The sequence below is a fragment of the Oryx dammah genome, unplaced genomic scaffold (assembly GCF_014754425.2).
Source record: "Oryx dammah isolate SB20612 unplaced genomic scaffold, SCBI_Odam_1.1 HiC_scaffold_12, whole genome shotgun sequence".
NCBI classification, from domain to species: domain Eukaryota; kingdom Metazoa; phylum Chordata; class Mammalia; order Artiodactyla; family Bovidae; genus Oryx; species Oryx dammah.
In genome coordinates, this window is record NW_024070196.1 from 4358523 (window position 1) to 4385237 (window position 26715).

Genomic DNA, 26715 nt, shown 5'->3' on the forward strand with positions numbered 1-26715 from the left:
CACCGGGCGCCTCTGTCCATAGCATTTCCCTGGCAAGAATACTTGAGTGGGCTGCCATTGCCTTCTCCAGGGAGTCTTGCTGACCCAGGGATTGAATATGAATCTCCTGTATGTCCTGTATCAGGGGTAAGATGAACTCCTTACCCCTGCGCCACTGGGGAAGCCCTTGTTTTCTATACACTAACAATAAACTATCACAAAGAGAAATTAAGAAAACATTACTACTTACAGTTGCATCAAAACATGTAAATCAACTAGGAATAAGTCTAACTAAGGAAGTAAAGACTTGTACTATGAAAACTGTAAGACACAGATGAAAGAAACTGGATGAAATACACACCATCCTCATTGACTGGAAGAATGTTAAAATGACCATTCTCCTCGAGGCAATCTACAGATTCAATGCAATGAATATCAAAATACCACTGGCAATTTTCAGAACTAGAACAAATAATTCCAAAATTTGTAAAAACAACAACAAACCATGAAAGGCCCAAATAGTCAAAACAATCTTAAGAAAGAAGAATAAAATTAGAGGTAGCATGCTCCCTGATTTCAAACTACACTACAAAGCTACAGTAATCAAAACAGTATGCCACAAAAAAACAGACTCACAGATCAATGGAACAGAAGGTGTTTGTGTGTGCTTAGTTGTGTCCAACTTTTTGTGACTCCATGGACTGTGGCCCACCAAGCTCCTCTGTCCATGGGGTTTTCCAGGCAAGAACACTGGAGTGGGTTGCCATTTCTTCCTCCAGACGGAACAGGACAGACAGACTAGAAATGAACCCATGCAATTATGGTCAATTAATCTATGACATGGAGAAGGCAATGGCAACCCACTCCAGTACTCTTGCCTGGAAAACCCCATGGATGGAGGAGCCTGGTGGGTTGCAGTCCACGGGGTCGCTAAAAGTCGGACATGACTGAGCGACTTCACTTTCACTTTTCACTTGCATGCATTGGAGAAGGAGATGGCAACCCAATCCAGTGTTCTTGCCTGGAGAATCCCAGGGACGGAGAAGCATGGTGGGCTGCCGTCTATGGGGTTGCACAGAATCGGATTCGACTGAAGCAACTTAGCAGTAGCAGCAATCTATGACAAAGGAGGCAAGAATACACAATGTGGAAAAGACAAATCTCTTTGCTTAGAAAACTGGATAGCTACATATACAAGAATCAAACTAAAACTTTTTCATACCATATACACAGAAAGACTTAGACATAAAACATGAACTCACACAACTATTAGAAGAAAACATGAGCAATATGCTCTGTAACATCAATCTTGGAAAGATTTTTGGGGAGGATATGTCTTCTCAGGCAAGGGAAACAAAAGCAAAAATAAACAAATGGGACTACATCAAACTAAAAAGCTTTTGCACAGTGCAGGACACTAGCAACAAAACAAAAAGGGTACCTACTAAATGCGACAAGATATTTGCAAATGATACATCCAACAGTAGTGGTTTAGTCTCTAAGTCGTGTCCAATTCATGCAACCCCACAGACTGTAGCCTGCAAGGCTCCTCTGTCCATGGGACTCTCTAGGTGGCAATACTGCAGTGGGTCGCTATTTCCATTTCCAGAGGATCTTCCTGACCCAGGAATCAAACCTGGGTTTCCTGAAATGCAGGCAGATTCTTTACTGAGCTATGGATATATTCAACAAAGGGTTGCTATCAAAAATATACCAAGAACTCATATAGTAGTGTTAGTCACTCAGTCATGTACAACTCTTTGCGACCCCATGGCCTGTAGCCCACCAGGCTCCTCTGTCCATGGGATTCTTGCCTGCCAGGCTCCTCTGTCCACGAGATTCTCCAGGCAAGAATACTGGAGTGAACTGCCATTTCCTTTTCCAGAGGATCTTCCCGACCCAGAGATCAAACCTGGGTCTCCTGCATTGCAGGCAGATTCTTTACTGTCTGAGCTACAGGGAAGATCCTAAGAATTCATATAACCCAATATTAAAAAACAAATAACTCAATGAGCAGAGTATCTGAATAGATAATTTTCCAAATAAGATATACAAATGGCCAACAGACAAATGAAAAGATGCTCAAAATCACTAAAGAAATGCAAATCAAAACCACAGTGAGGGCTTCCCTGGTGGCTCAGTGGTAAAGAGTCTGCATGCTAACCCAAGGTCACGGGTTCAACCCCTGGTCCAGGAAGATCCCACATGCTGTGGAGCAAGTAAGCCCCTGCACCACAACTACTGAGCCTGTGCGTCCCAATTAGAGAGTACCCCTGCTCGACACAACTGGAGAAGGCCCACACACAGCAACAAAGCTATGGTTTTACCAGTACTCATGTATGGATGTGAGAGTTGGACTATAAAGAAAGCTGAGCGCCGAAGAATTGATGCTTTTAATTGTGGTATTGGAGAAGACTCTTGAGAGTCCCTTGGACTGCAAGGAGATCCAACCAGTGCATCCTAAAGGAAATCAGTCCTGAATATTCATTGGAAGGGCTGAAGCTGAAGCAGAAACCCAATACTTTGGCCACCTGATGCGAAGAACTGGCTCATTTGAAGAAACCCTGATGCTGGGAAAGATTGAAGGTGGGAGGAGAAGGGGCTGAAAGAGGATGAGATGGTTGGATGGCATCACCGACTCAATGGACACGAGTTTGAGTAGGCTCTGGGAGTTGGTAATGGACAGGGAGGCTTGATGTGCTGCAGTCCATGGGGTCGCAAAGAGTTGGACACGACTGAGCAACTGAACTGAACTGAGGACATGGAAAAAAGAGAACCCTAGTGCACTGTTGGTGGAAATGTAAACTGGCATTGCCTCTGTTGAAAAATGGTATGGAGTTTCCTCAAAAAATTAAAACTAGAACTACCATACAACTTAGCAATTCCACTTCTGGGTATTTCTCCAAAGAAACCAAATTACTAACCAAAAAGATACATGTACCCCTATGTTCATTGCAGCAATAGTCACAATAGCCAAGATATGGGAGCAACGTAAGTGCTCATAGATGGAAAACACACAGACTTGCCATAAGGTATGATCAAGCACAGGTGGTCTTGGTGAAGAAAGACAGTAGGCTTAAAAATATCCATATGAAAAGGTTGAAAAGCTAAGACCTAATGCTCTTAATCTTTTCCATCAAGAAGGCAGCAATATCAAAATTCCTAAAAGAACTGGTGATTTTACTTATTAACTACAAATAGTAAGTAGCTTTGTAATTTAGCTTATTAAAGAGGAGAAATGAAATGTTGCCAACTTTTTTTTTTGATTTGTGAACTTAATGATATCAAATGCCACAAAAATAAAAAGTTCTTTCTTATTTTTGAAAGAGATAGCAAAAATTATAAATCAAGAATGGAATCATTAAAATGTCTAGTGGTGACTTTTAATCTTTATTAAAAATTACTTAAAAAGATTATAGCCCAATACAATCAAAATAGAAAGAACTTCCACTGAGAAAAACTGGCATGAATTTGATATATTACTTCTAGTTTTATTGGCTAAGAAAAATCCATTTTGGAATGCTGGTTAAGTATAGTTAGGAAATTTATAATGTGATTATGCCATTAGGTGATGACTCTCTGGCTTAACATTGCAAAACAGTGGAATTCTCCTATTATCAGAGGTATATGGGGCCAGTAAGTGAGAGATAAATATAAAACTTTTTTTTAAAGAGAGAGAAAGTTGAACTATCTTCTACAAAATAAACACTTTAATAAACTGAATATAACTTGATAATCCGAACTAAAGAAGCAAGTAATTTTACTTAAAAAGGTTTGTCACATTCTTCATTTTCTCTTCCCTTCCTTCAAGTAAATGAAAACAATGATGAGCAACAAACTACAAATGCAACAAGCCATACAGTTTCTGCGTACTCTCCACTGTCAGGAGTCACTTATCTGTTATAACAGCTACCATGGAGTGCCTCCAGAGAACTAGGCCTGTAGAGGGTGCAGCACACACATGACCTCATTGGAAGCTTTAATATTGCCATTTTACAGATTAAGAAACTGAGATCCAGAGAGACTAGGTAACTTGACCAGGTAGTAAATGGCAATGCTGCTAGTTTAATCCAGGTCATCTGGATAGCAAAGGCTAGGTTTTTCACTGAGAATCCTGTCCCTCTGGGCACCATACTAACACATTAAATTTGTCAACATTCTAAATAAACAACGTCCAGAACAATTTCAAGTGAGGCAACTTTTAAGAAAAAAACAAAACTCATATGCTGGACTCCCCTGGTGGTGCAGTGGTTAACAATGCACCTGCCAGCGCAGGGAACATAAGCTCTCTCCCTGCTCTGGGAAGAATCCACACGCCGCGGGGCAATGAAGCCCCCGCGTCCTAACTATCGAGCCTGTGCGTCGCGACCACAGAAGCCTGCACGCTCCAGAGCCTGCGCTCCACAGGGGAAGCCTCCACGGTGAGAAGCCTCCACCACGAGAAGCCTCCACAGGGGAAGCCTCCAGAGTGGGAAGCCCATGCACCGCAAACAGAGAGCAGCCCCAGTTCAGCCGCTCAGTCGCGTCCGACTCTTTGCGGCCCCATGGACTGCAGCACGCCAGGCCTCCTTGTCCATCACCAACTCCCGGAGCTTGCTCAAACTCAAGTCTGTAGAGTCAGTGATGCCATCCAACCATCTCATCCTCTGTCGGCCCCTTCTCCTCACGACTTCAATCTTTCTCAGCATCAGGGTCTTTTCCATTGAGTCAGTTCTTCAAATCAGGTGGCCAAAGTACTGGAGTTTCAGCTTCAGCATCAGTTCTTCCAATGAACACCCAGGACTGATCTCCTTTAGGATGGACTGTTTGGATCTCCTTGCAGTCCAAGGGACTCTCAAGAGTCTTCTCCAACACCACAGTTCAAAAGCATCAGTTCTTTGGTGCTCAGGTTTCTTTATAGTCCTTTATATTTATATATTATAAATATATTTTTATAGATTAGTCCCTGCTCACCACAACTAGAGCAAGCCCGCCTGCAACAACAAAGACCCAGCACAGCCAAAAATAGATTTTAAAAATGTCTTTATAAAAAACTACATTTTGAGCTATACAGCATAGTTACTTAACATTAGTGCTATGAAACAAAGGATGCAAATAAATGCTATTTTTAATAAAGAAAAACCTTTCAATGAAGAAACTAAAATTTCTAAAACAAATAGGAGTCTCTGATACTTTTTTTAAAAGAAAAATGTCAGTAGACAAAATGTGAAGACATATCAACAAAAATGTATTTGTACAGCTTCCCTGGTGGCTCAGACAGTAAAGAATCGGCCTGCAATGCAGAAGACCTGAGTTCAATCCCTGGGGTGGGAAGATCCCCTGGAGAAGGAACAGCTACCCACTCCAGTATTCTTGCCAGGAGAATTCCATAGACACAGGAGCCTGGCAGGCCCCAGTACATCGGGTTGCAAAGAGTCAGGACACACTGAGTGACTTCCACTTTCACATCAAAAATAACAAAAAAAAAAGGGATTATCTATACAAGTAAGAAATTGGCCAAGTATTTCTCTATTGAAAGGAAACATCAAAATACAAATATTATTTTGTTGATGCCCTGCATCACCCCTGCAACCAAAGGGGAAAAAGTCAATGATAAAGCAGAATGTTTTCTGTACAGCTCACGTATTCACTGAGAACAGACTATATTACCATTAAACACTACTATCTGATCAACCGTGCTGCAGTTATAGAACTTTACACTCTCATAAAATAGCACCCTATTTATAACACTATGCCTACAATCCTTTTGGTTGACCGACTCCTCTAAGCCATTCCCAACCTCCTTTCTTCCTTACCCACTTCCACTCCTGGTTTCCTCTACAGAGAGGAAACCACAGTGTTTAAAGAGAGACACTGTTTCAGTCTACAGATTGAAGCCAAAGTCTGTTGGAGAGGTCTGAGAAAGTTTTCTTTCATATTCCTGTTAAGAGACCACATTCCTGTAACCTCCCTCTCCTCTCTGCCATACCATTCTTCAGCTATGACAAGAGTAGCTATGCTGGCCATCTCATAACCATAATGGACCCCAAAGATGCGGACAGATACCGCTGAGACACTGATCAACATTAACAGATACCTACCTCTTAACTTAATGTGAGAAAGATAAACTTCCATTTATTTAAGCCACTGTTAGTCAGATATTCCATTTATTTCTAGACAAAAGCATTCTTTATCAAACATTTTTATTAAACATCAACTTACAGGCTGATAAGATGGTTTAGAAGCTGGTTAGTTGTCTGATGTGTTCATTCACTCATTTAAGTTTACATGATTAAATGCCTACTTAGGATTAGTATTAGGTTTGGGGGAGAGAAAATTGAAGACATGGCTTTTATCTTATGTTTGAGACACATACCTAATACAGGAGAGACGTCTGTAAATATGACAAGAGTAATAACTGCTCTAGCCAAGCCTGAACAAACTTCAGTGACAGCACACAGAGGAACCGTAAGATTTTTTTCTTTTTGTTCTTTCAAAAGTCAAAGTCCAGGTTTACACCAGAAAAATATCAGACCAGCCGGAACCAGTCCTGTTCTGTCCTCTTCAAATGACAAATTGAAGACAGAAGATGCAGGAGAGTCTAGGAGGAAAGGAAGAACATTAGACACTGGGGAGAGTTTCTGAGGAGGGCCCTGATTTACCCTCTCTGGTTCTGTAAGATTAGCTGCAACTACAGAGCCCCTGGAAAACCTGGAGGGTACAGGAATAGAGAAAATCTATCACTTCCGATCTAGAACCCCGGGAGGAAGCAGCCCCACAGGTACCATCCATACCATCATGGCACAGGAGGGGCAAAGAAGCCCTTTTATCTGGAGCAGAGTGGGCCTGGGACAGCCACTAGCTGGGTAGTTTCACAGTGCACACCCCTACGTGGCCTCCATACTGCCAACAGGAGCATCTTTCTTACATAAGGCTCTGATCATTTCACTTCTCTACTCAAAATCCTTCAGCTTCATACACAGAGCCCTTCATTATCAGGTTTTCCTGGTGGGTCAGTGGTAAAGAATCTGTCTGCCAATGTAGGAGGTACAAATTTGATCCCTAGGTCAGGAAGATCCCCTGGAAAAGGAAATGGCCAACCCACTCCAGTATTTTTGCTTGGGAAATCACAAGGACAGTGGATCCCAGCAAGTTTTAAGTCCATGGGGTCGCAAGAGTTGGACATGACTTAGCGACTGAACAATAACAACATTCACCCCTCACATTCACCTGAGCAGTACAAAACAACTCAAGATTTTCTCAGATATTATGCAGTTCTATACATATCTATCCAGCCTTGGCATTTAATAACAAGTTAAAGCACTTACTATGGATTAGTCATTGTTGTAGGCAGTTATATACAACACATTTAATTGTCACAAGCAACCTGTGAAGTAGGAAATATTAGGACCACTTAGCAGAGAAAACAGAGACACAAGATGTTTCTAGTAAATGGAAGAAGTAGGATTTGAGTCTAGAGTCTGGGTCTAGAGTCCATCTTGTAAGTCACTGTGCCCCACTACTCTAACATATGGGTCTCTGTGCCCAGCATGTCCTTCACCCTCAACTCCCTTCTAGACTCACACATCTTCCAGAACAAACCTAAACGTCTCCTTCCTTAACTGTAAAGCCTTTCCTCAGCAGAACGTTCACCCTCTACCATCCTCCCCCATGCTGTACATTATCCCACCGTGTGGCAGGGGTCTGTTGACCGGGGTCTCTCCTCACCAGGCTGTGAGGTCCTGGAGGACCGGAGCGACCTCACTCACCATTAGCCCTCTCAGTCACAATGCCTGCCACAGCAAGCATTCACTATACATTTACCGAACTGAAAGAATTTCAATAGAGGTAACGCCTATTTTTATTCAAAAATATTTCAAGTTGTCCACACAGCTCGAGTGGACCTACTCTTTACCCATTCAGTTTTAGCAATAAATGATTTTATGTACTGATGGTTCCCAACTTACGATGTTTTGACAACGATTTTACAACTTTATGATGATGCAAAAGCAGTCCACATTCAGTAGAAACCATATTTGGAACTTGGATTTCAGTTCTTGTCCTGGTCTAGTGACAGGCAGTACACGCTCCCCGTGACGCTGCACGCTGTACACAGGCAGTGAGCCACAGCTCCCGTTCAGCCGCGTCACCACCAAGGTACGCAACCAACACACTGACAACCACTCTGTACCCAGACAACATTTTGTTTTTCACTTTCAGCATTCAATAAATTATATAAGATATTCAACACTTTATTATAAAAGTCTTTGTGACAGATGATTTTGCCCAACTGTAGGCTAATGTTTAAATGTTCTGAGCCCTTATAAGATAGGCTGGGCTAAACTATGATGCTTGGTGGGTTAGGTGTATTAAATGCATTTTTTGACTTAAAACAGTTTTAACTTCCCATGGGGTTGACAGCATAACCCCACTGTAAGAAGTAGAGGAAGATCTGTACTCATTTCTAAAAATTGGTGAAACTAAAAAAAAATTATCCTGAGAATCTCTTAGTGTCTCCCTAAATCCATACCCTGGGTCTGAAATCCAATTTAGTGTGGATTTCAAAATGAAATGCTGGTCATAAATCAAAAACCTGACCCTCAAACTACCTTCCAGTAGTAATAAATGGGTTGCAAATCAGAACTTGGATGAAGAACTAAGGAAAGTCTCAGCAGAGCAAGAAAACAAGAGAAAAAGCATGATTTCCATAGCTCTGACCCTTTAAACAAGGGGGCATCAGTGAAAAACCACCACAGAGTCACAGCAGCACTGATGAGGCTGAGCCAGTGGGCTGCTCTCACTCAGACTACCTCACACCTTTGTTTCTGCTGACTTTCATTCACTCCCAGCCTCCAGAACCATGAGAAGCAAACATCTGTTGTTTATAAGCTACCACATGTGTGGTGTTTTGTTACAGCAGCCTGAATGGACTAAGACAAACTCCTAAAACTCCCTGGCTGTCATCATCAAGAGCATCAGTGGCTCCCTCTGTCCTCCTCAGTCATCTCCTCCATCCATCTACACTGAGGCAACTTTCAGCTCAAAAAATCATTTCTAGGAAGTCTCCCTTAACTATATACACTTCTTTTTCATAAAAGTTAATTAACAATGTCTTTTCATTAAAAGTTAATTAACTGTATAAAGTATTTATCTTCCCTTACCAAGTAAATATAAATTATCTCAACACGAAACACACATTTTATCATTTTTTATATTGCTCAAAGAACTTAGTACCACACATATACAGAGGAGGCACATATTGTTTCCGTAGAAGCAGTTAACGCAGCCACACACAGTTGATAGCTTCTTTGCTATCTTAGAAAATGTTAAAGAGAAACATAAATTATAACCATGAGGCTTTTTTAGACTGCCTTTAATAGTGATCAACACATACAACCTAAAGGCAAGAGAGAAAAATGTTTCCTGATTTAATTTTCAGACTTGCAAAAAAACGCCCATTCTCAAGAGACAAGTACATTCCTGTACTTAATTGGAATCACTGGCAGAACCAAAGCAGAACAGAATGATGGGGGTGGTGGGGGGAACTAACAGCTCCTGCTCTCTAATCTGGAAGTAATTAACAAGGAACTCAAAAGAAGTTAACATTTCACTTTGGCAATATGTTGAACCAACTGATCTTGCAGTGCAACCCTGAATTTGGAATCTGCTTCAATTCAACATTAACAGTGACTTCTATATATAAATCCCATGACCTCTTGCAACACTTTGAATCTCCATCGCTCGTTTGGCGGCAGTCAGCCACTCAACACTTTTCACTCTCCGTTTCCCTCTTTCACGTGTATGTGTCTTACCTTCAGCACAGGTTACAGGTTCTTTCTGAGTAAAGCATGTAAAGATATTGATTTCTACTTTTTTGAATTACCTCCACTGTCTGGTAAAATGTTTTGCACATAGTAGACCCTCAAATATTTTCTCTGATTGAACAAATAAACAAGAGTATATGCTCCTGGATGAGCACTAATTTAGTCAAACCTCCAGCCACCATACACAGTGCCTATGCACACTGGCACTTTACATATACTACTTAATCCACACAAGCCCTTTGAAGTAAGTATAATCTCTCTCTCTCTCTCTTTTTTTTTTTTTTTTTTACAAATTTGGGGAATTTTAAGGCTTTAAAAGCTTAAGAAACTTTTCCAAGATCCTTACAACTAGCAAAAAGTTAAAACTGTGATTTCAATCCATCTTTGATTTCTAACTACTTCTCTTCCCATTAAGCTTTTTCTCTAAAATGATAAGCTCTCTTCAGAACCATAGTTGAGGGGCATAGTATGATACTGGCATTCCTTCTCAAATTTCAGTGAAAAAATAAAGTAGGTTTAGGTCAGTGAAATGGTACTGAGTTTTTGTTTTTTTAAAAAAAGTTATTTACTGCTAATGCCAAATGCTATCAATCTCTTATGAATGACATATCAAAATCTCACTCTGCAGAACTGAGAACAGAAGGTATAGGACCTACTACTTATGTGGTGGCCTCTGACTTGAACTGTGACTGCTGGAGGAAGTGTGTGAGATTAAGCTTTGATCTCCAGCTTGTAAATGGGGCATCGGGAACAGGAGTATGTCACGAAAAACACTGGATCCCAACTTTCAAACCAGTAGAAAGAGGAAAATATTGACAGAAACTAAATAGAACATCCTATCCCTTATTGAGAATAAACAATGATATTAAGTTCACTTATTAAAAGTAGATTCATTATACTAGCAAGAATCTCTTGCTTACTTTTTTTGCAAAACTCCTTCACTTGCTAAATAAGTGAAGTGAAGTGAAGTCACTCAGTTGTGTCCGACTCTTTGCAACCCCATGGACTATAGCCTACCAGGCTCCTCAGTCCATGGGACTTTCCAGGCAAGAGTACTGGAGTGGGTTGCCATTTCCTTCTCCAGGGGATCTTCCGGACCCAGGGATCGAACTTGGGTCTCCCACATTGTAGGCAGATGCTTTACTGTCTGAGCTACCAGGGAAATAGAATTATGCTAAATCCAGAGGCAAACAAATAAAAAGCATACATTGTTCCAGATTATCTCTGGTTTACAAAATCAAAAAGAAATGCTTAATTAGCACTTGTTAGGCCTAATTTCAGGCAGGAGTAACTGTCTGGAAGAAGGTAAGATAACACCACCAGAAACACTAACCATAAAGAAACAAGTTGACAGATAAACTGGACTTCCCCAGAACTAAAAATATCGGCTTTTCTAAACACAGTTAAGTAAATGAAAAGACAACCAAAGACTGGGAGAAAACATTTGGAAAGCATTTATCTGATAAAGGATTTGTATCTAGAATGTGCGAAGAATTAACCTGGAGAAATGGAAATTACAAGATATCGCTACACACTTAGTAGAAGGGGTGTCATCCCAAGTATCAATGAGCATATGGAGAGACCAGAATACACACGCTGCTGGTAGGAACGAAGACACTTTGGCACACTATCTGGCAACCTCTTAAAAAGCTAATCATACTCCTACCATATGATCCAGGGATTCTGTTCCTAGGTATTTACCCAATATAAATGAAAACATATGTCCATACAAAGACATATATACATATTCATAGAAGCTTTATTTCTAATAATCCGAAACTAAAACAAACAAAACCCCTAATGTCCATCAACAGGTAAACAACTGCTGTACATCTGCACAACGAAATACCACTGAACAATAAAAATGTATGAGTAATATATACAGCAACATGGATACATCTTAGTTATGCTGAGTAAAAGAAGGCAGGAAGAGTACCGCATGATTCACTGATATAAAATTCTAGGAAATATAAAGTGAAAGTGAAGTCGCTCAGTTGTGTCCGACCCTTTGAGACCCTATGGACTGTAGTCTACCAGACTCCTCCATCCGTGGAATTCTCCAGGCAAGAGTACTGGAGTGGGTTGCCATTTCCTTCTCCAGGAGATCTTCCCAACCCAGGGACTGAACCCGGGTCTCCTGCATTGCAGGCAGACGCTTTACTATCTGAGCCACCAGGGAAGCTAGGAAATATAAAACTAACGTATAATGACAGAAAGTGAATTAGCAGTTGCCTGAGGAAAGGGGCAGGGGAAGCAGTGTGTGTCAGGGATTGGGGCTAGGCAGGACAGAATGGGAACGAATAAATTCTAGGGGTGATGGGTATGCTCTTTAGCTTGATTATGGTGATGGTTCCACGGATATACATGTATGTCAAAACTTAACAGTTTATAAACTTTAAATATGGTTTTGGTATGTCAATTATTCCTCAATAAAGCTATTTAAAAAAGAATAAAAAGATTTATACATTTGAGAAGTTAGAACAATGAAAAATTCATGGTCTGTATCCTTTAAGATGGTCCCAGCGATCCTCGTCTCTTGGTATTTATGCCCGTGTATAATCTCTCCCCGTGTATAATCTCTCCCTCATTGTGAACTGAATTTAATGAGCTGTTTCTAGGGAACAGAATGAGGCAGAGGTGAGTCACTTCCAAGATTAAGTTACAACAACCCCTGTGGCTTCTGTCTCGGACTCTCCATGCACATCTGCTGTGAGGAAAGGCCGCTGCCACACTGTGAGCTGTCCTATGGAGAAACCACGATTCGAGGAGGGAGGGAGGGAGGGAGGTGCTAAACGCTACCAAGGAATCCAGGCCACCAGCCCAACAGACTTCCAGGAACTGAAGATCTCAGCCCAACAGCCAGCAAGGAACTAAATCCAATGGCCACTAAGACTGAGTTCAGAAGTAAATCTCCCAGACATGCCTTCTGATGAGAACAGAGCCCTGGCCAAGTCTGACCACAGCCTCACGTGAGACTTTTCTTTAGCGTGTACTGATTTGGCTTTGCCAGGCCTCCGCTGTGGCACACGTGACCTCTGTTGCATCACACGGGTCTTTCTGGCAGCGCACTGACTCTCTTGCTGTGGCACAGGCTTAGTTGCTCCACAGTAGGTGGGACCTTCCCAGACCAGGGACTGAACCTGCCTCCCCTGCACTGTAGGACAGATGCTTAACCACTGGACGACCAGGGAAGTCCCCTCACATGAGCTTTGAGTCTAACTAAACCATGCCTGGATTCCTGACCCACAGAAATGGTGACACACTAACGTTTGTTTCTTTTAAGTCATCAAGTTTTGGGGCATGCAGTTCTGTTCCACAGCAATAGGTAATACAAGAGCTAAGTCACATTTAAATTAAAAAAAAAATTTAAAGCAAATTTATCCACCTAGAATACATCCTTTTAGAATACAAAGAGAGCATTTGACTAAAACTAGATGAACCAGCTTAATTTTCTTATGCAACGTGAAGTCCAGAGGTGAGGCAGTCCAAGGCTCGTGCAGCGTGTCAAAACGCCACCAGGGACCCGAGCCCTGTCAACTCAGGCCCGGCCACTCCTAGGAACGTCGGCACAGTATGATCTCAGGGCCATATCGTGGAAAAGAGGAAGAAAGGGTTCTGCCTTTACCATGAAAGTGAAATTCTCCCAGAAGCCGCAAAGCCTCTCTTCACTTACATCTCATTCATCAAGTCTGTCTCCCACTGCCATTCACAGATGCAAAGGAATCTGGGAAGATTAATGTTTTATGCTCCTTCAATATAGTAATGTTTTCTTAGTAATGAGAAAGGTGACAATGTTTACTGGACAACCAGCAATAGTTGCCAAAGCTGTACATTTTATTTATGGTAAGACCAAAAATACTACAGGAGTTTAGAGAAGGGCAAGAACACAGTAAGCTAAGGGAGCTTGAGAAAGCTTCTGAGAAGAGACATTTAGAACTAAGTAGAAAGGAAACACAAGGGAATTTTCAAAGGGGATAACAAGAACAAAAAAACGTGAAGACAGGAAAATGTAATAAGGCCTAAACAGAAATCACCTTATATAAAGTTTTTAATTGCATAAGTTAAAAAAACTGCTGAGTGATGAATACGTATGTTATTTCTTAGCAAGAAAAAAATGCAGCATCACAAACAACAAGGTCCTACTGTGTGATAAACTGTAAGGGAAAAGAATCTGAAAAAGAATAAACACACACACACAGATAAACCTGAGGTTATCTTCTGAGGTCAGCAATGCCAAGTTGGGTGCAATGTTTGAAGCAGCAGTATCCTCACCAGAAAGGCATACTGGTATGTCCTGGTAGTTTAGCTGTGTACCTTCTCTCAGTTCCTGCCTACTTTTAGAACTGTGTCCATCCTTCCCAGTGATTCTGCAAGTCCATCTTACATCTTTTAATAAATTTCTTTTCTGCTAATGTCAACCAGAGCTACTTTGTGTTGCTTGTAATTAAGAACACTGACTTTATGGTTCCCCATAAAGTTGAACACAGGAGCATCATTTTAAAAAGTGGTGTTTCAGGAGGATTTTCCTGTGAATAAACACAATCTCACACAACCTCCAGAGAGAAATTAATTTACTATTGTTAATTAACTTTTCCTGTGACTGTTACCTTCCAGAAAATCAGGACTCTTCCTCCCTTCCCAAAAAAGTCCACAGTACTTTCCCTAAAATTTCACCCTTTGCCTATATAGTAGAGTCCCCTTTTATCTGTGGTTTCAGTTCCCATGGTTTCAGTTACCTGTGGTCAAGTATAGTGCGAAAATATCAGATGGAAAATTCCAGAAATAAACAGTTCAGAAGTTTTAGACTGTGTGCTATTCTGAGTGGCGTGATGAAACCTTGCCCTGTCCCGCTCCGTCCCACGTGGGACGTGAGTCGCTCCTCCGTGCAGCGCCTCCTGCCCGTGACTCACTTAGCAGTCATGCTGGCTATGGGGCTGCTGTCATGGAATCACAGTGCCTGTGCTCACGTGACCGTTATTCTACTTGATAATGGCTCCAAAGCACAAGAGTGCTGATGCACGCAACTCAGATATGCTAAAGAGAAGCTGCAAAGAGCTTCCTTGAAGAGAAAAGGTGAAAATTCTTAAAAAGGAAAGAAAAAAATCGTATGCTGAACTTGCAAAGACCTCTCTCCATGAAACTGTGAAGAAGGCAAAAGAAATTTGAGCTAGTTCTGCTGTTGCACCTCAAACTGCAAAATATAGAGCCCCCGGGGATGACAAGGGCTTCGTTAAGACGGAAAGGGCACTAAATTAGCACAATAAGATGTTTGGAGGAAGAGACCACATTCACATTGTTATTGCTATAGCTGTTCTATTTCATGACTAGTTGTTGTTCATATCTTCAGTTCAGTTCAGTTCAGTTGCTCAGTCATGTCCGACTTGGTGACCCCATGAATCGCAGCACGCCAGGCCTCCCTGTCCATCACCAACTCCCGGAGTTCACTCAGACTCACGTCCATCGAGTCCGTGATGCCATCCAGCCATCTTATCCTCTGTCGTCCCCTTCTCCTCCTGCCCCCAATTCCTCCCAGCATCAGACTCTTTTCCAATGAGTCAACTCTTCGCATGAGGTGGCCAAAGTACTGGAGCTTCAGCTTTAGCATCATTCCTTCCAAAGAAATGCCAGGGCTGATCTCCTTCAGAATGGACTGATTGGATCTCCTTGCAGTCCAAGGGACTCTCAAGAGTCTTCTCCAACACCACAGTTCAAAAGCATCAATTCTTCGGTGCTCAGCTTTCTTCACAGTCCAACTCTCATATCCATACATGACCACTGGAAAAACCATAGCCTTGACTACATGGACCTCTGTTGGCAAAGTAATGTCTCTGCTTTTTAATATGCTATCTAGGTTGGTCATAACTTTTCTCCCAAAGAGTAAGCGTCTTTTAATTTCATGGCTGCAGTCACCATCTGCAGTGATTTTGGAGCCCCCCAAAAATAGTCTGCCACTGTTTCCACTGCTTCCCCATCAATTTCCCATGAAGTGATGGGACCAGATGCCATGATCTTCGTTTTCTGAATGTTGAGCTTTAAGCCACTTTTTCACTCTCCTCTTTCACTTTCATCAAGAGGCTTTTGAGTTCCTCTTCACTTTCTGCCATAAGGGTGGTGTCATCTGCATATCTGAGGTTATTGATATTTCTCCTGGCAATCTTGATTCCAGCTTGTGTTTCTTCCAGTCCAGCGTTTCTCATGACGTACTCTGCATATATCTTACTGTGCCTAATTTCTAAGTTAAACTGCATCACAGGTATGTATACATAAGAAAAAATGTAGCATGTATAGGATTCAGGACTTTCCATGGTTTCAGGCATCCACTGGGAGTCTGGGCATGTATCTCCTCAGATAAGGGGGGGACCACTGCATCGTAAATTCTACATGATAATTTATGCCATCAGTCTGGTAAAGGATACAAAATAGCTCATTAAAATGTGATGGAATCTTGAACTACACTCTTGGAAACAACCAAGAACTCCTTTAATAGCTGAATGAGTAAACAAACTGTGGTACATACAATGGGATGGAATATTATTCATCAGTCAAAAGAAATGAGCTACCAAGCCACCAAAAGACATGGAGGAAACTTAAAATGCACACTACTAAGTGAAAAAAGCCAGTCTTCTTTCTTCTGAAAAGCCTGCAGACTATAATGATTCCAACCAGATGACATTCTGGAGAAAGCAGAACTTTAGAGACCTTGAAAATATCAGTTGTTGCTAGAGGCTAGAGGAGAGAATAAGGATGGAGGAATAAGTAAAGCAAAGGAGATTTTCAGGGCAGTGAACTACGCTGCATGATGCTATAATGTTGGATACATGACGTCTGTAGATTTGTCAAAACTCAGAATGCACAACACAAAGAATGAACCTCTAATGTAAACTAGGGACTTTAGTGAATAATAAGCTATCAACACTGGCTCGTCAACTGTGACAACTGTATCACACTAATACTGGATGAGAATAATAAGGGAAACTGCGTATTTGGTTGCAGGGGGCGTGGGTGTATTTGGGAACTCTCTGTACCCGCCCATAAATTTTTCTGTAAGCCTAAAAAAACCCTAAAATACTAGAAAACAATATCATGGCATGTGAGATGAGAGTTAGAACATTCTAAGGTCTTTGCTCCTCTTGGAAAAAACGAGATTTTGATTATCTTTAGACTGTGAGTCAAATAATTCATGTTAAAAATTTAACAGAAACCACTAAATAGGAAGAGGATTAAATAAAACAAATTTCTTTCTTAAAAAACAAATCTATTATTTTAAATTGTGGCGGCCTACCTGAGAATCCAGAACCTCCAACTTACGTTTCCTGGCGTGAAGAGCTTTACTTGGAAAAGCCCAATAATAATTAGATGTTCCAATTCTCTCACAGTCAACCATACCATCATCAACCAAGCTTTGAAGGACTTCTTTTACTGACATAGCAGCTAAGAGAGATAATTTTTAAAGACTTCATATTAAGACACATCATATATCAAATTAAAGGCTAATAACTGGGGAAACACTTGCAATAAATATTATAGATTGAGTTAAGTTAATAAATAAGGAGCTTTTAACAATAATTACAAAAAAGGCAAATACTCCAAGAGAAAAACAAAATATATCAATAAGCATCTACAAAACATGCATGGGCAATAAACAAGAAAAGTGGTCAAACCAGCTAATAATTGAAGAAATGTAAAATAAAGCATGAGATAGGATTTTTTGACTACTTAAAACACTAAAAATTACAATAAAGGATTCAGAGATGTAAGTACTCCTCAACATGGTAGAAAAATGTAGCAAGAACAGATTTATGCATAACTCTTACATAGAAATTCCACTTTCACAAATTTAGCTAAAGAAAATAATGCTTAAGGATGCTCGTTAAATCACTGTTTTTCATAGCAAAACCCTGGAATTTAGTACAATAATTGGACTCTTAAAAGAATATTCTGGATGAATATACTATGCATTCATTAAATTTACTTTATAAAATATTTAATGGCTTGGATATATGTACATCCAAAACGTACTGTATAGAAAACTAGGTTAGAAGACAGTGTTCAGTAATGTGACAGTAGAGAGGCAGAATGTAAGGTTAAGAGGGCAGTTTTTATTTCCTTCTTTCTGCTCATTTTTCTTATTTTTTTCCAATAATAAACATGCATTGCTTTATTTGCTAAGGAAACTAAAACTACTATAAAAAATTAAGCAAGCAAGAAAGAAAGAAACTGGATGTTATAGTCAGGGGTAAGACTGAAAATCAGAAAAGAGTTTTAAAAATACCATGTAAAAATACAAAGTCATATTTCACAAATGTTTTAAATTCATAGACTATTCTTACTTTTTTTTTTTTTTTTAAGTGTTTATTTGGCTGCATTCGTTGGGCTGGTCATGTGGGTGCCCCTAGGCATGTAGGACCTTACTTCTCCAACTAGGGATTGAACCCTAGTCCCCTGCATTGCAAGGTAGATTCTTAACCACTGAACCACCAGGGAAGTCCCCATTCTTACTTTTTATTAATAGAACTATACCAAGAAATTATCCATAGAGTCCAGTTTTAATTTTTCCTAGAGCAGACCCTCAAATTTAATAAAATCCATTAAAAACTTAAAAGATTTAATTAAAAAAATAAAATCTCCACCAAATGCAAAACATTCAACCTCATTTATAAAAAAAAGTACAAACTGAAATGTCAAAGACTTCTAAAAATGATAACAGTTCTGAGAAATGAATTTGAGCATAATAGCCTTTCCTGAAGGCAATTTAAGAATCCATTTAAAAAGCCTAAAACGATACAAGTCTCTTTTTCTACTGTATGTGGAAAAAAGTTTTCGGCAAGGGGAAAGGAAGGGATGAATAGGTGGAAGAGCACAGAGGATTTTGAGGGAAGGGAAAATACTCTATGTGATATCATAATGGTGGATCCATGTGTACAAACCCTCAGAAGTGCACCACCCTAAGAGTGACTACTAATGTAAACTATGGATTCAGTGTGGTTATGACGTGTCTATGCAGGTTCATCAATCGTAACAAATGCATGATGGTGAGTGGTGTTGGTAACAGGCGAAGCTATGTATGTGTAGAGGTAGGAAGTACATGAGAAACACTGTACCTTCCTCTCAGTTTTGCTGTGAACCTAAAAATACTCTAAAAAATAAGTCATTTAGAAAAAATTTAGGAATGGCATGCTAATTATCTTAACATTAGCAAGAAAATTTGGGAACACATCTAGATGGTCAACAATAGCTAATGGGCTAAGCAAATTATGGCACAATGGGTGGTCACAGAAAAAATATTAGGAAATGCAGATGCTGTAAATCATTTTTTTAAAGCAAATGACATAGGTAGACGATACAATGTTATATGAAAAAATACATGAACACAAAATGGTATTTGCAGCATGGGTTCCTCTCAGAGAAATGGACAGATATATAACACAAACACAGATAGACAGAAGCTAAGAAGAAGACATCATAATATACCATGTTACAATTTATACAGTGGAATCTTACCCAGCCATTAAAAAAATGAAATGATGCCACTGCAGTGACAGGGATGGACCTGGAGACCGTTTTACTGAGTGAAGTGAGTCAGACAGAAGGAGAAGTATCGTATGACATTCCTTATACAAATGAACTTACAAAACAGAGAGATACAGAGGCAGAGAACGAACTCACATTTGCCACTACACCCTGTTCCATTTAAAACAGATAATCAACAAGAACCCACTGCAGAGCACACGGAACTCTGCCCAGGGTTATGTGGCAGCCTGGAGGGGCAGGGGGTCTGCAGGGAGAACAGACACATGTATGTAGGTATGGCTGAGTCCCTCTGCTGTCCACCTGAAACTACCACCACCTGCTAACTGGCTATATGCCAACACAAAATGAAAAGCTTAAAAAAAGTGGTAATCTCAGTAGAGGGATTGTGAGCAATGTTATTTTCATTATATTCTTTATATAACTTCCAAATCTGTTAAACATGTATAGCTTATACAATCAGAAAGTAAGGTTTAAAAAAATATATATATCATATATAATGGGCTTAAGAGTGACTCCTCAAAAGATAAACCCCAGAACCTCTGAATGCAACCTTAATTTGGAAAAGGGTCTATACAGACGTAATTAAGGATCTCATGATAAAATCATCCTGGATTTAGGGTGGGTCGCAAGTGACACATGTCCTTATAAGACACAGAAGGGAGAACAGAAGGGGGAGGCCATGTGAAGCCAGAGGCAGGGATTAGAGTGATGCGTCTATAAGCCAAGCACCGCTGGTAACTACCAGAAGCCAGGAGAGAAGCGTGAAGCAGAAACTCCCTCAGAGCCTCCAGAAGGAACCAACCCCGCCAACACCTCTACTTCAGATTTCTGGCCTCCAGGACTATGAGAGAATAAAAGCTCCATTGTGCTAAGCCACCAAGTTACGGTAATTTGTTACAGCAGCTTTAGAACACTAACACAGCAGGTAAATCCCTTTAACAAATACCAGAACACACATGGACAGTTTTACTTCTTTTGAAGTAAATTATACACATAAATGGGCTTGTGTATAACTGTGTATATGTATACATGTGTGTGTGTGCATACAGGCATGTATGTCTATTCCACCTTAGTTTTCCTAGAGCAGATACTCTGAACACAAGAATCATGGTCATGGCCCAGAAACACTATATAAGGACTTTAACAAACATTCTTCATCTCTAGAAATTTATGCTTCCATGAAGTGAAAGATATGCAGGAAAGATGACCGGTATTCATTAAAACATTTTGTTACATCATTGATACTTACTAATGCCTTTTTCTTTGGGAGCAATCTTCTCCATGTCTTTTAGTTGAAATACATCTTTCTGTTTAAAAGAGTTAAAAAAATGATGAAAAACATTTATTTATTTTCAACTATATATTTATATTCACCATAATTATGTTTATAAAATATTGTATTCGAAAACTATGCCTGGAAATGAACAGTATAATAGAATCAAGAATTATAGAGCTAGAAGAAATTGTAATTATCTTGTCCAATACCTTCAACAGAACTTAAAACAGACAGATTTTGCATGAACATACAATCCCTTAAAGTAACTGGAGGGCAGAACATAAAGAATATCTTCCCAATGAAGTGTAAAACCTAGTTATGATGAATCATTTGTTAACATGAGATAGTTGGCTTCTCTGACACTCTGATTTACAGAAAACACAAATAGTGCTTTGCTTAGTATAGACCATACATTGCAGATTTAGCAGCTCTAAGACAGACAGCTGTCAAGGTTTGTTTACATTCAAGGTTTCACGGAAGAGCTACCCCTAAATAAGAAAACCATGCAAATCATGGCTACCTATCAATCATTAACCTATACATGCTACATGTCCACCACATGCAAAGCCAAACATTGTGGGGAAGATATACACATAGAACATTCAATCTTATGGCTGGAAAAACAAATCTATGCAGAATACTCCTTTCTTCCTGTAATAAGCTTTGGTTGAATTGCTCAAAAGAACTTCGATAACAGAACTGAAACATTCGAAAAGACTGAAGTATTCAGTAATTAGAATTATTGTGATTATTGTTATGGAAATCTGGGATCTATTTCTCCCAATATAAACTTGAAACTGACTTCAATAGGATAGAAATTAGGCATCATAAATTTAAAACTTATGCTCATTCAAGGGCTCTGTAAGAAACTGAAAAGACTAGAAGAAAATATTCACAAAACATACCTGACAAAAGGACAGTACCCCAGAAATACAACCCCCGCAAAAACCGATGAACCGGTAAGTGGGTGAAGGAATGGGCAGATGAATATCTGATAAAGCAAGTGGAGTATAAAATGTTAACGGTGGAGTCTAGAGTGGGCATACAGGTATTCACTGTGAACTTCTTTCATCTTCAATTATAAAATGCTGGACAAAGTAACTTCACCTCAGGACACTTAAGATTTAGTAAATTCAAGAAAATGCTAAGTCACTGGCCCTATTAATAGATTGTGAAACAAAATTTTGCACACCTGGGGTCAACTATTAAAAGAAACTTCTGTAGAGTCTCAGAGAACATGCAATAACTTACTAACTTTAGGCCTTTTATGCATTATAAAAATCAATTAATCAAACCTATTTGCAAATACCTTAGATTCTCTGGAAAAAGAACATGAATGCATTGAGACACGTGCCTACTTGTGGTCATCAAGAAACAGCCCCAGACATACCAACTGCCCCACTGGGGTTGCTGTGTAAATAAATAGGCTTGCAAAGAACTAGCCTCAGAACTGAAGTGTGGTCATTTAAGAGAACAAAGAAAATGGCACAAGTAAATATTGGTTCTCTCCTACATTAAACAGAGATAATAAAGAAAAGAACACAATGGTTTTAACTTTCAAAATCAAAACTATGAATAAAGATACCACTGAAGACACACAGTTATACTACTAAATTAACTTTTAATTAACCACTTATGACCTAGGCATCATAATGTTTTACAGATTATTTCATTTAATCCTTATACCAACTCTGTGAAGTAGGTACAAGTTATTATTAGCCTTTTGCTTCTTCAGTCAAATAACCTGTTTAAAGTTACAAAGCTATTAGGTAAAACAGACTCCGGGTACCAGTTCTCTGTCTTTGAGCTGTACTGTTGCCATCATCTTAAGACAATGAACAGAGAACTGGTACCCGAAGTCTGTTTTAGGAATTCTTTTTCTATTAACATTCAGTTCAGTTCAGTCGCTCGGTCGTGTCCGACTCTTTGCGACCCCATGAATCGCAGAACGCCAGGCCTCCCTGTCCATCACCAGCTCCCGGAGTTCACCCAAACCCACGTCCATTGGGTCGGTGATGCCATCCAGCCATCTCATCCTCCATTGTCCCCTTCTCCTCCTGCCCCCAGTCCCTCCCAGCATCAGGGTCTTTTCCACTGAGTCAATTGTTCACATCAGGTGGCCAAAGTAGTGGAGTTTCAGCTTCAGCATCATTCCTTCCAAAGAACACCCAGGACTGATCTCCTTTAGGATGGACTGGTTGGATCTCCTTGCAGTCCAAGGGACTCTCAAGAGTCTTCTCCAACACCACAGTTCAAAAGCATCAATTCTTTGGCGCTCAGCTTTCTTCACAGTCCAACTCTCATATCCATACGTGACTACTGGAAAAACCACAGCCTTGACTAGACGGACCTTTGTTGGCAAAGTAATGTCTCTGCTTTTGAATATGCTATCTAGGTTGGTTATAACTTTCCTTCCAAGGAGTAAGCATCTTTTAATTTCATGGCTGCAGTCACCATCTGCAGTGATTTTGGAGCCCCCAAAAATAAAGTCTGACACTGTTTCCACCGTTTCCCCATCTATTTTCCATGAAGTGTTGGTACCAGATGCCATGATCTTCGTTTTCTGAATGTTGAGCTTTAAGCCACTTTTTCACTTTCCTCTTTCACTTTCAAGAGGCTTTTTAATTCCTCTTCACTTTCTGCCAAAAAGGTGGTGTCATCTGCATATCTATTACATTAGCAACTTCAAATAAATCTATGTATTAATATGAATGAATAGGAATATATGAACATATAACATATATGTTCATATGAACAACGAGATCAAACCAGTCATTCCCAAAGGAAATCAACCCTGAATCTGGAAGGACTTTTGCTGAAGCTGAAGCTCCAATACTTTGGCCACCTGATGCAAAGAGCTGACTCATTGGAAAAGACAGTGATTCTAGGAAAGATTGAGGGCAGGAGCAGAAGCGGGCAACAGAGGATGAGATGGTTGGAATGGCATCACTGACTCAATGGACATGAGTTCGAACAAACTCAGGGAGATACTGAAGGACAGGGAAACCTAGCCTGCTGCCATTCATGGGGTCACAAAGAGATGGATACAATTTAGTTACTAAACAACAATAGCAACAATTCATATGAATGAAGATGTATAGGAATATATGAATTGGAATCAGTCAATTAATACAATAAATTCTATCTACATAAAAACTAATTATTGAACTTCTTTTACCTGCTAATACTTGTTACAGTCACAGTATCTGAGTCATCACTGTCTTAATATTATAGAAAGCAGAGTTGAAAAATGTTTAATCAGAAACAGCAATTTTGTTATTTGAGAAAATTAACAATATCATAAAGGACAAAATAATCTCTCCAGCCTTCCACTGCCTGGTAGGAATTAAATCTACTTTTCTGGCTCTGAGACCATAGGAAAATATTTCAACGCAGCAGAATAAATAGTCATAATCAGCACCTACATCATTATTAAGATGAGGCTCTGTTCTAGATTGTCAATGACTTTTAATAAGTCATTATATGTATGGAAGATTAGTAAGATTTCACTTAGAGGGCAAACAGTTTAAAAAAACTCACAATATATCATTTTTTAATTGAGAGTCTGCATTACCAAAATGAAAATATTATCATTATTTTTAATTTCATATTTTATTTTGCCATTTCCACACCTACTTCGTATTTGTAAATAATGAAAACAGCCAGTAGATTGGGCCAAGCTAGACTTTGAAGATCCTGCCTAGACATAAAACATAGGAAATTAATATTTTTATAGGTCAGAAGTTTGGATTTTAACCTGAAAATGAAGCCATCATATAGCAACACGGTGAAGAAGTCTCTGGAGCCAGGAGACAGGGTTTGAATCCTGGCTTTGCACACAGGAGCAGAAACCTCAAACGTACTTCCTGTTAGTGGCAGGCACGAACGCCTGGAATAAAGGAAGGAGGTCTAGGGAGCATCACATCACGTGTTACACCAGCGGCTCTCAGCCCTCTGACACCAGGGACCAGCTTCATGGAAGACAATCATTCCACAGACGGGGTTTAGGAGGTAACACGAGCGATGGAGAGCAACGGGAAGCGATAGACGAGGCTTCAGAAGCTTCGCTTGCTTCACCTCCTGCTGTGGCCCAGGTCCGAGGCTGGGGACCCCCTGTGTTATACCACAGCCAGGCTAACAAATGTAAAGAGGCTGTATTTAGCACTGTCTTTATAATCAGATGACCCTCCCTGGGTTTGTATCCTATCCTATCCTAGTTTTATTACTATCACTTCTTTATTTGAGATGTCTTCTTTTTTTGAGATACAGGGCTGGTATTTTACGCTGTTATCTCAGAAGTCCAGGTCTGTAGAATGAGGATAACAATAGTAGTGATTTCAGAGGGTTAAAAATGATAAAATCAGATAAATACACCAAGTGCTTAAAACAGTGGTGTGCACTCAGGAAGAGCGCAATAGATGTGAGCTATTATCATTATTTTTTTCAGGCAAAAGTGGACACTATTAAATATATGCTTCAGAAAGATAATTATGCCACAATGGAGAACAGCATGGAGGTCCCTTAAAAAACTAAGATAGAACCGGCATATGATCCAGCAATCCCACTCCTGGGCATACAGCCAGAGAAAACCATGGCCCAAAGGATGCATGCACCCTAATAATTATGACAGTGCTGTGCACCATAGCAAGAAGACATGGGAGCAACCTAGACGTCCACTGACAGACGCGTGGAGAAAGACATAGTGCATATACGGGATGGGATACTACTCGGCCACTAAAACGGGTGAAATAACGCCATGTGCAGCGACGTGGGTGGACCCAGGGATGGTCCCACTAAACACGTCTGACAAAGACAGACGAACGTCACGAGCATCACGTGATACTGCTTATGGGGGGAATCTAAAAACAAGATGCAAATGAGCTGATTTACAGAACAGAAAACAGAAACAGACTCACAGACTCAGACAGCAAACTTATGGGTACTGGGGGGAAGGGTGGAGAGGAGCGACAGATTGGAGTTCGGGACTGACATGTACACACTACTATATTTAAAAGAGATAACCAACAAGGAGCTGCTGTACAGCATAAGGGACTCTGCTCACTATTCTGTAATAACCTAAATGGGAAAAGGATTTGAAAAGAACAGAGACTTGTATGGTAGTAGTGTTAGTCGCTCAGTCATGTCTGGTTCTTTGTGACTCCATGGACTATAGCCCGCCAGGCTCCTCTGTCCATGGAGCTCTCCAGGCAAGAATCCTGAAGTAGATTGTCATTTCCTTCTCCAGGGGAATCTTCCTGACCCAGGGACCGAACCCAGGTCTCCCGCACTGCAAGCAGATTCTTTACTGTCTGACTATAGGGAAGCCCCAACATTACACGAACATATCATAAAAAAAAAAACAAATGGCTGACCAGCTATGTGCATTTGAGGTGAATATTTATATATTAATGTCTGAGAACTACTGCTGAATTATTTACCCCAGACCTAAAAAAATTTCAATAAAGTTCATAAATGTATACATAAACACTTGAAAGTGAAGTCGCTCAGTCGTGTCCGACTCTTTGTGACCCCATGGACTGTAGCCTATCAGGCTCCTCCGTCCATGGGATTTTCCAGGCAAGAGTGCTGGAGTGGATTGCCATTTCCTTCTCCAGGGGAACTTCCCGACGCAGGAATCTAACCCGGGTCTCTTGCACTGCAGGCAGACGCTTTACCGTCTGAGCCACCAGGGAAGCCCATGTTTACATAAACACACATAGACACTACCAAAACCACAAGAGAAATTTTTATTAATCTAACCTTAGATTTACTTTAAAAAAACCCTACTATAATTATTTTACCTTTTACCCATTATAGGAATAAAGCACTATATATGCAAATAATGAGATGTGCTGCATCCATAACTTCTTGTAAAAGGAAATAAGAATGTCACTGGATTTACCACAAATGGAAGGCCTTTCTGATATTATTCCTATAGAAAAACATACCACATTTTAAAAAATCCTACATTATAGCTATCATCACTATTTGCAGCTACCATAATTATTCCTACCATTACTTAACTGATTTATATGTGTGACATTAACTTATGCAAGCTTCCACAACAAGTCAGGGATAGGGTCAAGAACTCTAAATCTGAGTCAGGTACAATCCAGGAAGAAATCA

The 26715-nt window shown here is 40.1% G+C and overlaps 1 protein-coding gene across 2 annotated transcripts in view; it reads right to left on the bottom strand.

Annotated features, from left to right (window-relative positions):
- The window catches only part of MND1 (meiotic nuclear divisions 1), an 80207-nt gene that overhangs the window by 43859 nt on the left and 9633 nt on the right, over nt 1-26715 (bottom strand). For both annotated transcript variants that reach the window (XM_040251421.1, XM_040251422.1), the window contains exons 3-4: nt 20563-20620; nt 17065-17213 (exon numbers count right to left, since the gene is read on the bottom strand). In XM_040251421.1, coding sequence (XP_040107355.1) covers nt 17065-17213; nt 20563-20620 — 207 coding nt within the window. The remainder of the gene's footprint in view (nt 1-17064; nt 17214-20562; nt 20621-26715) is intronic.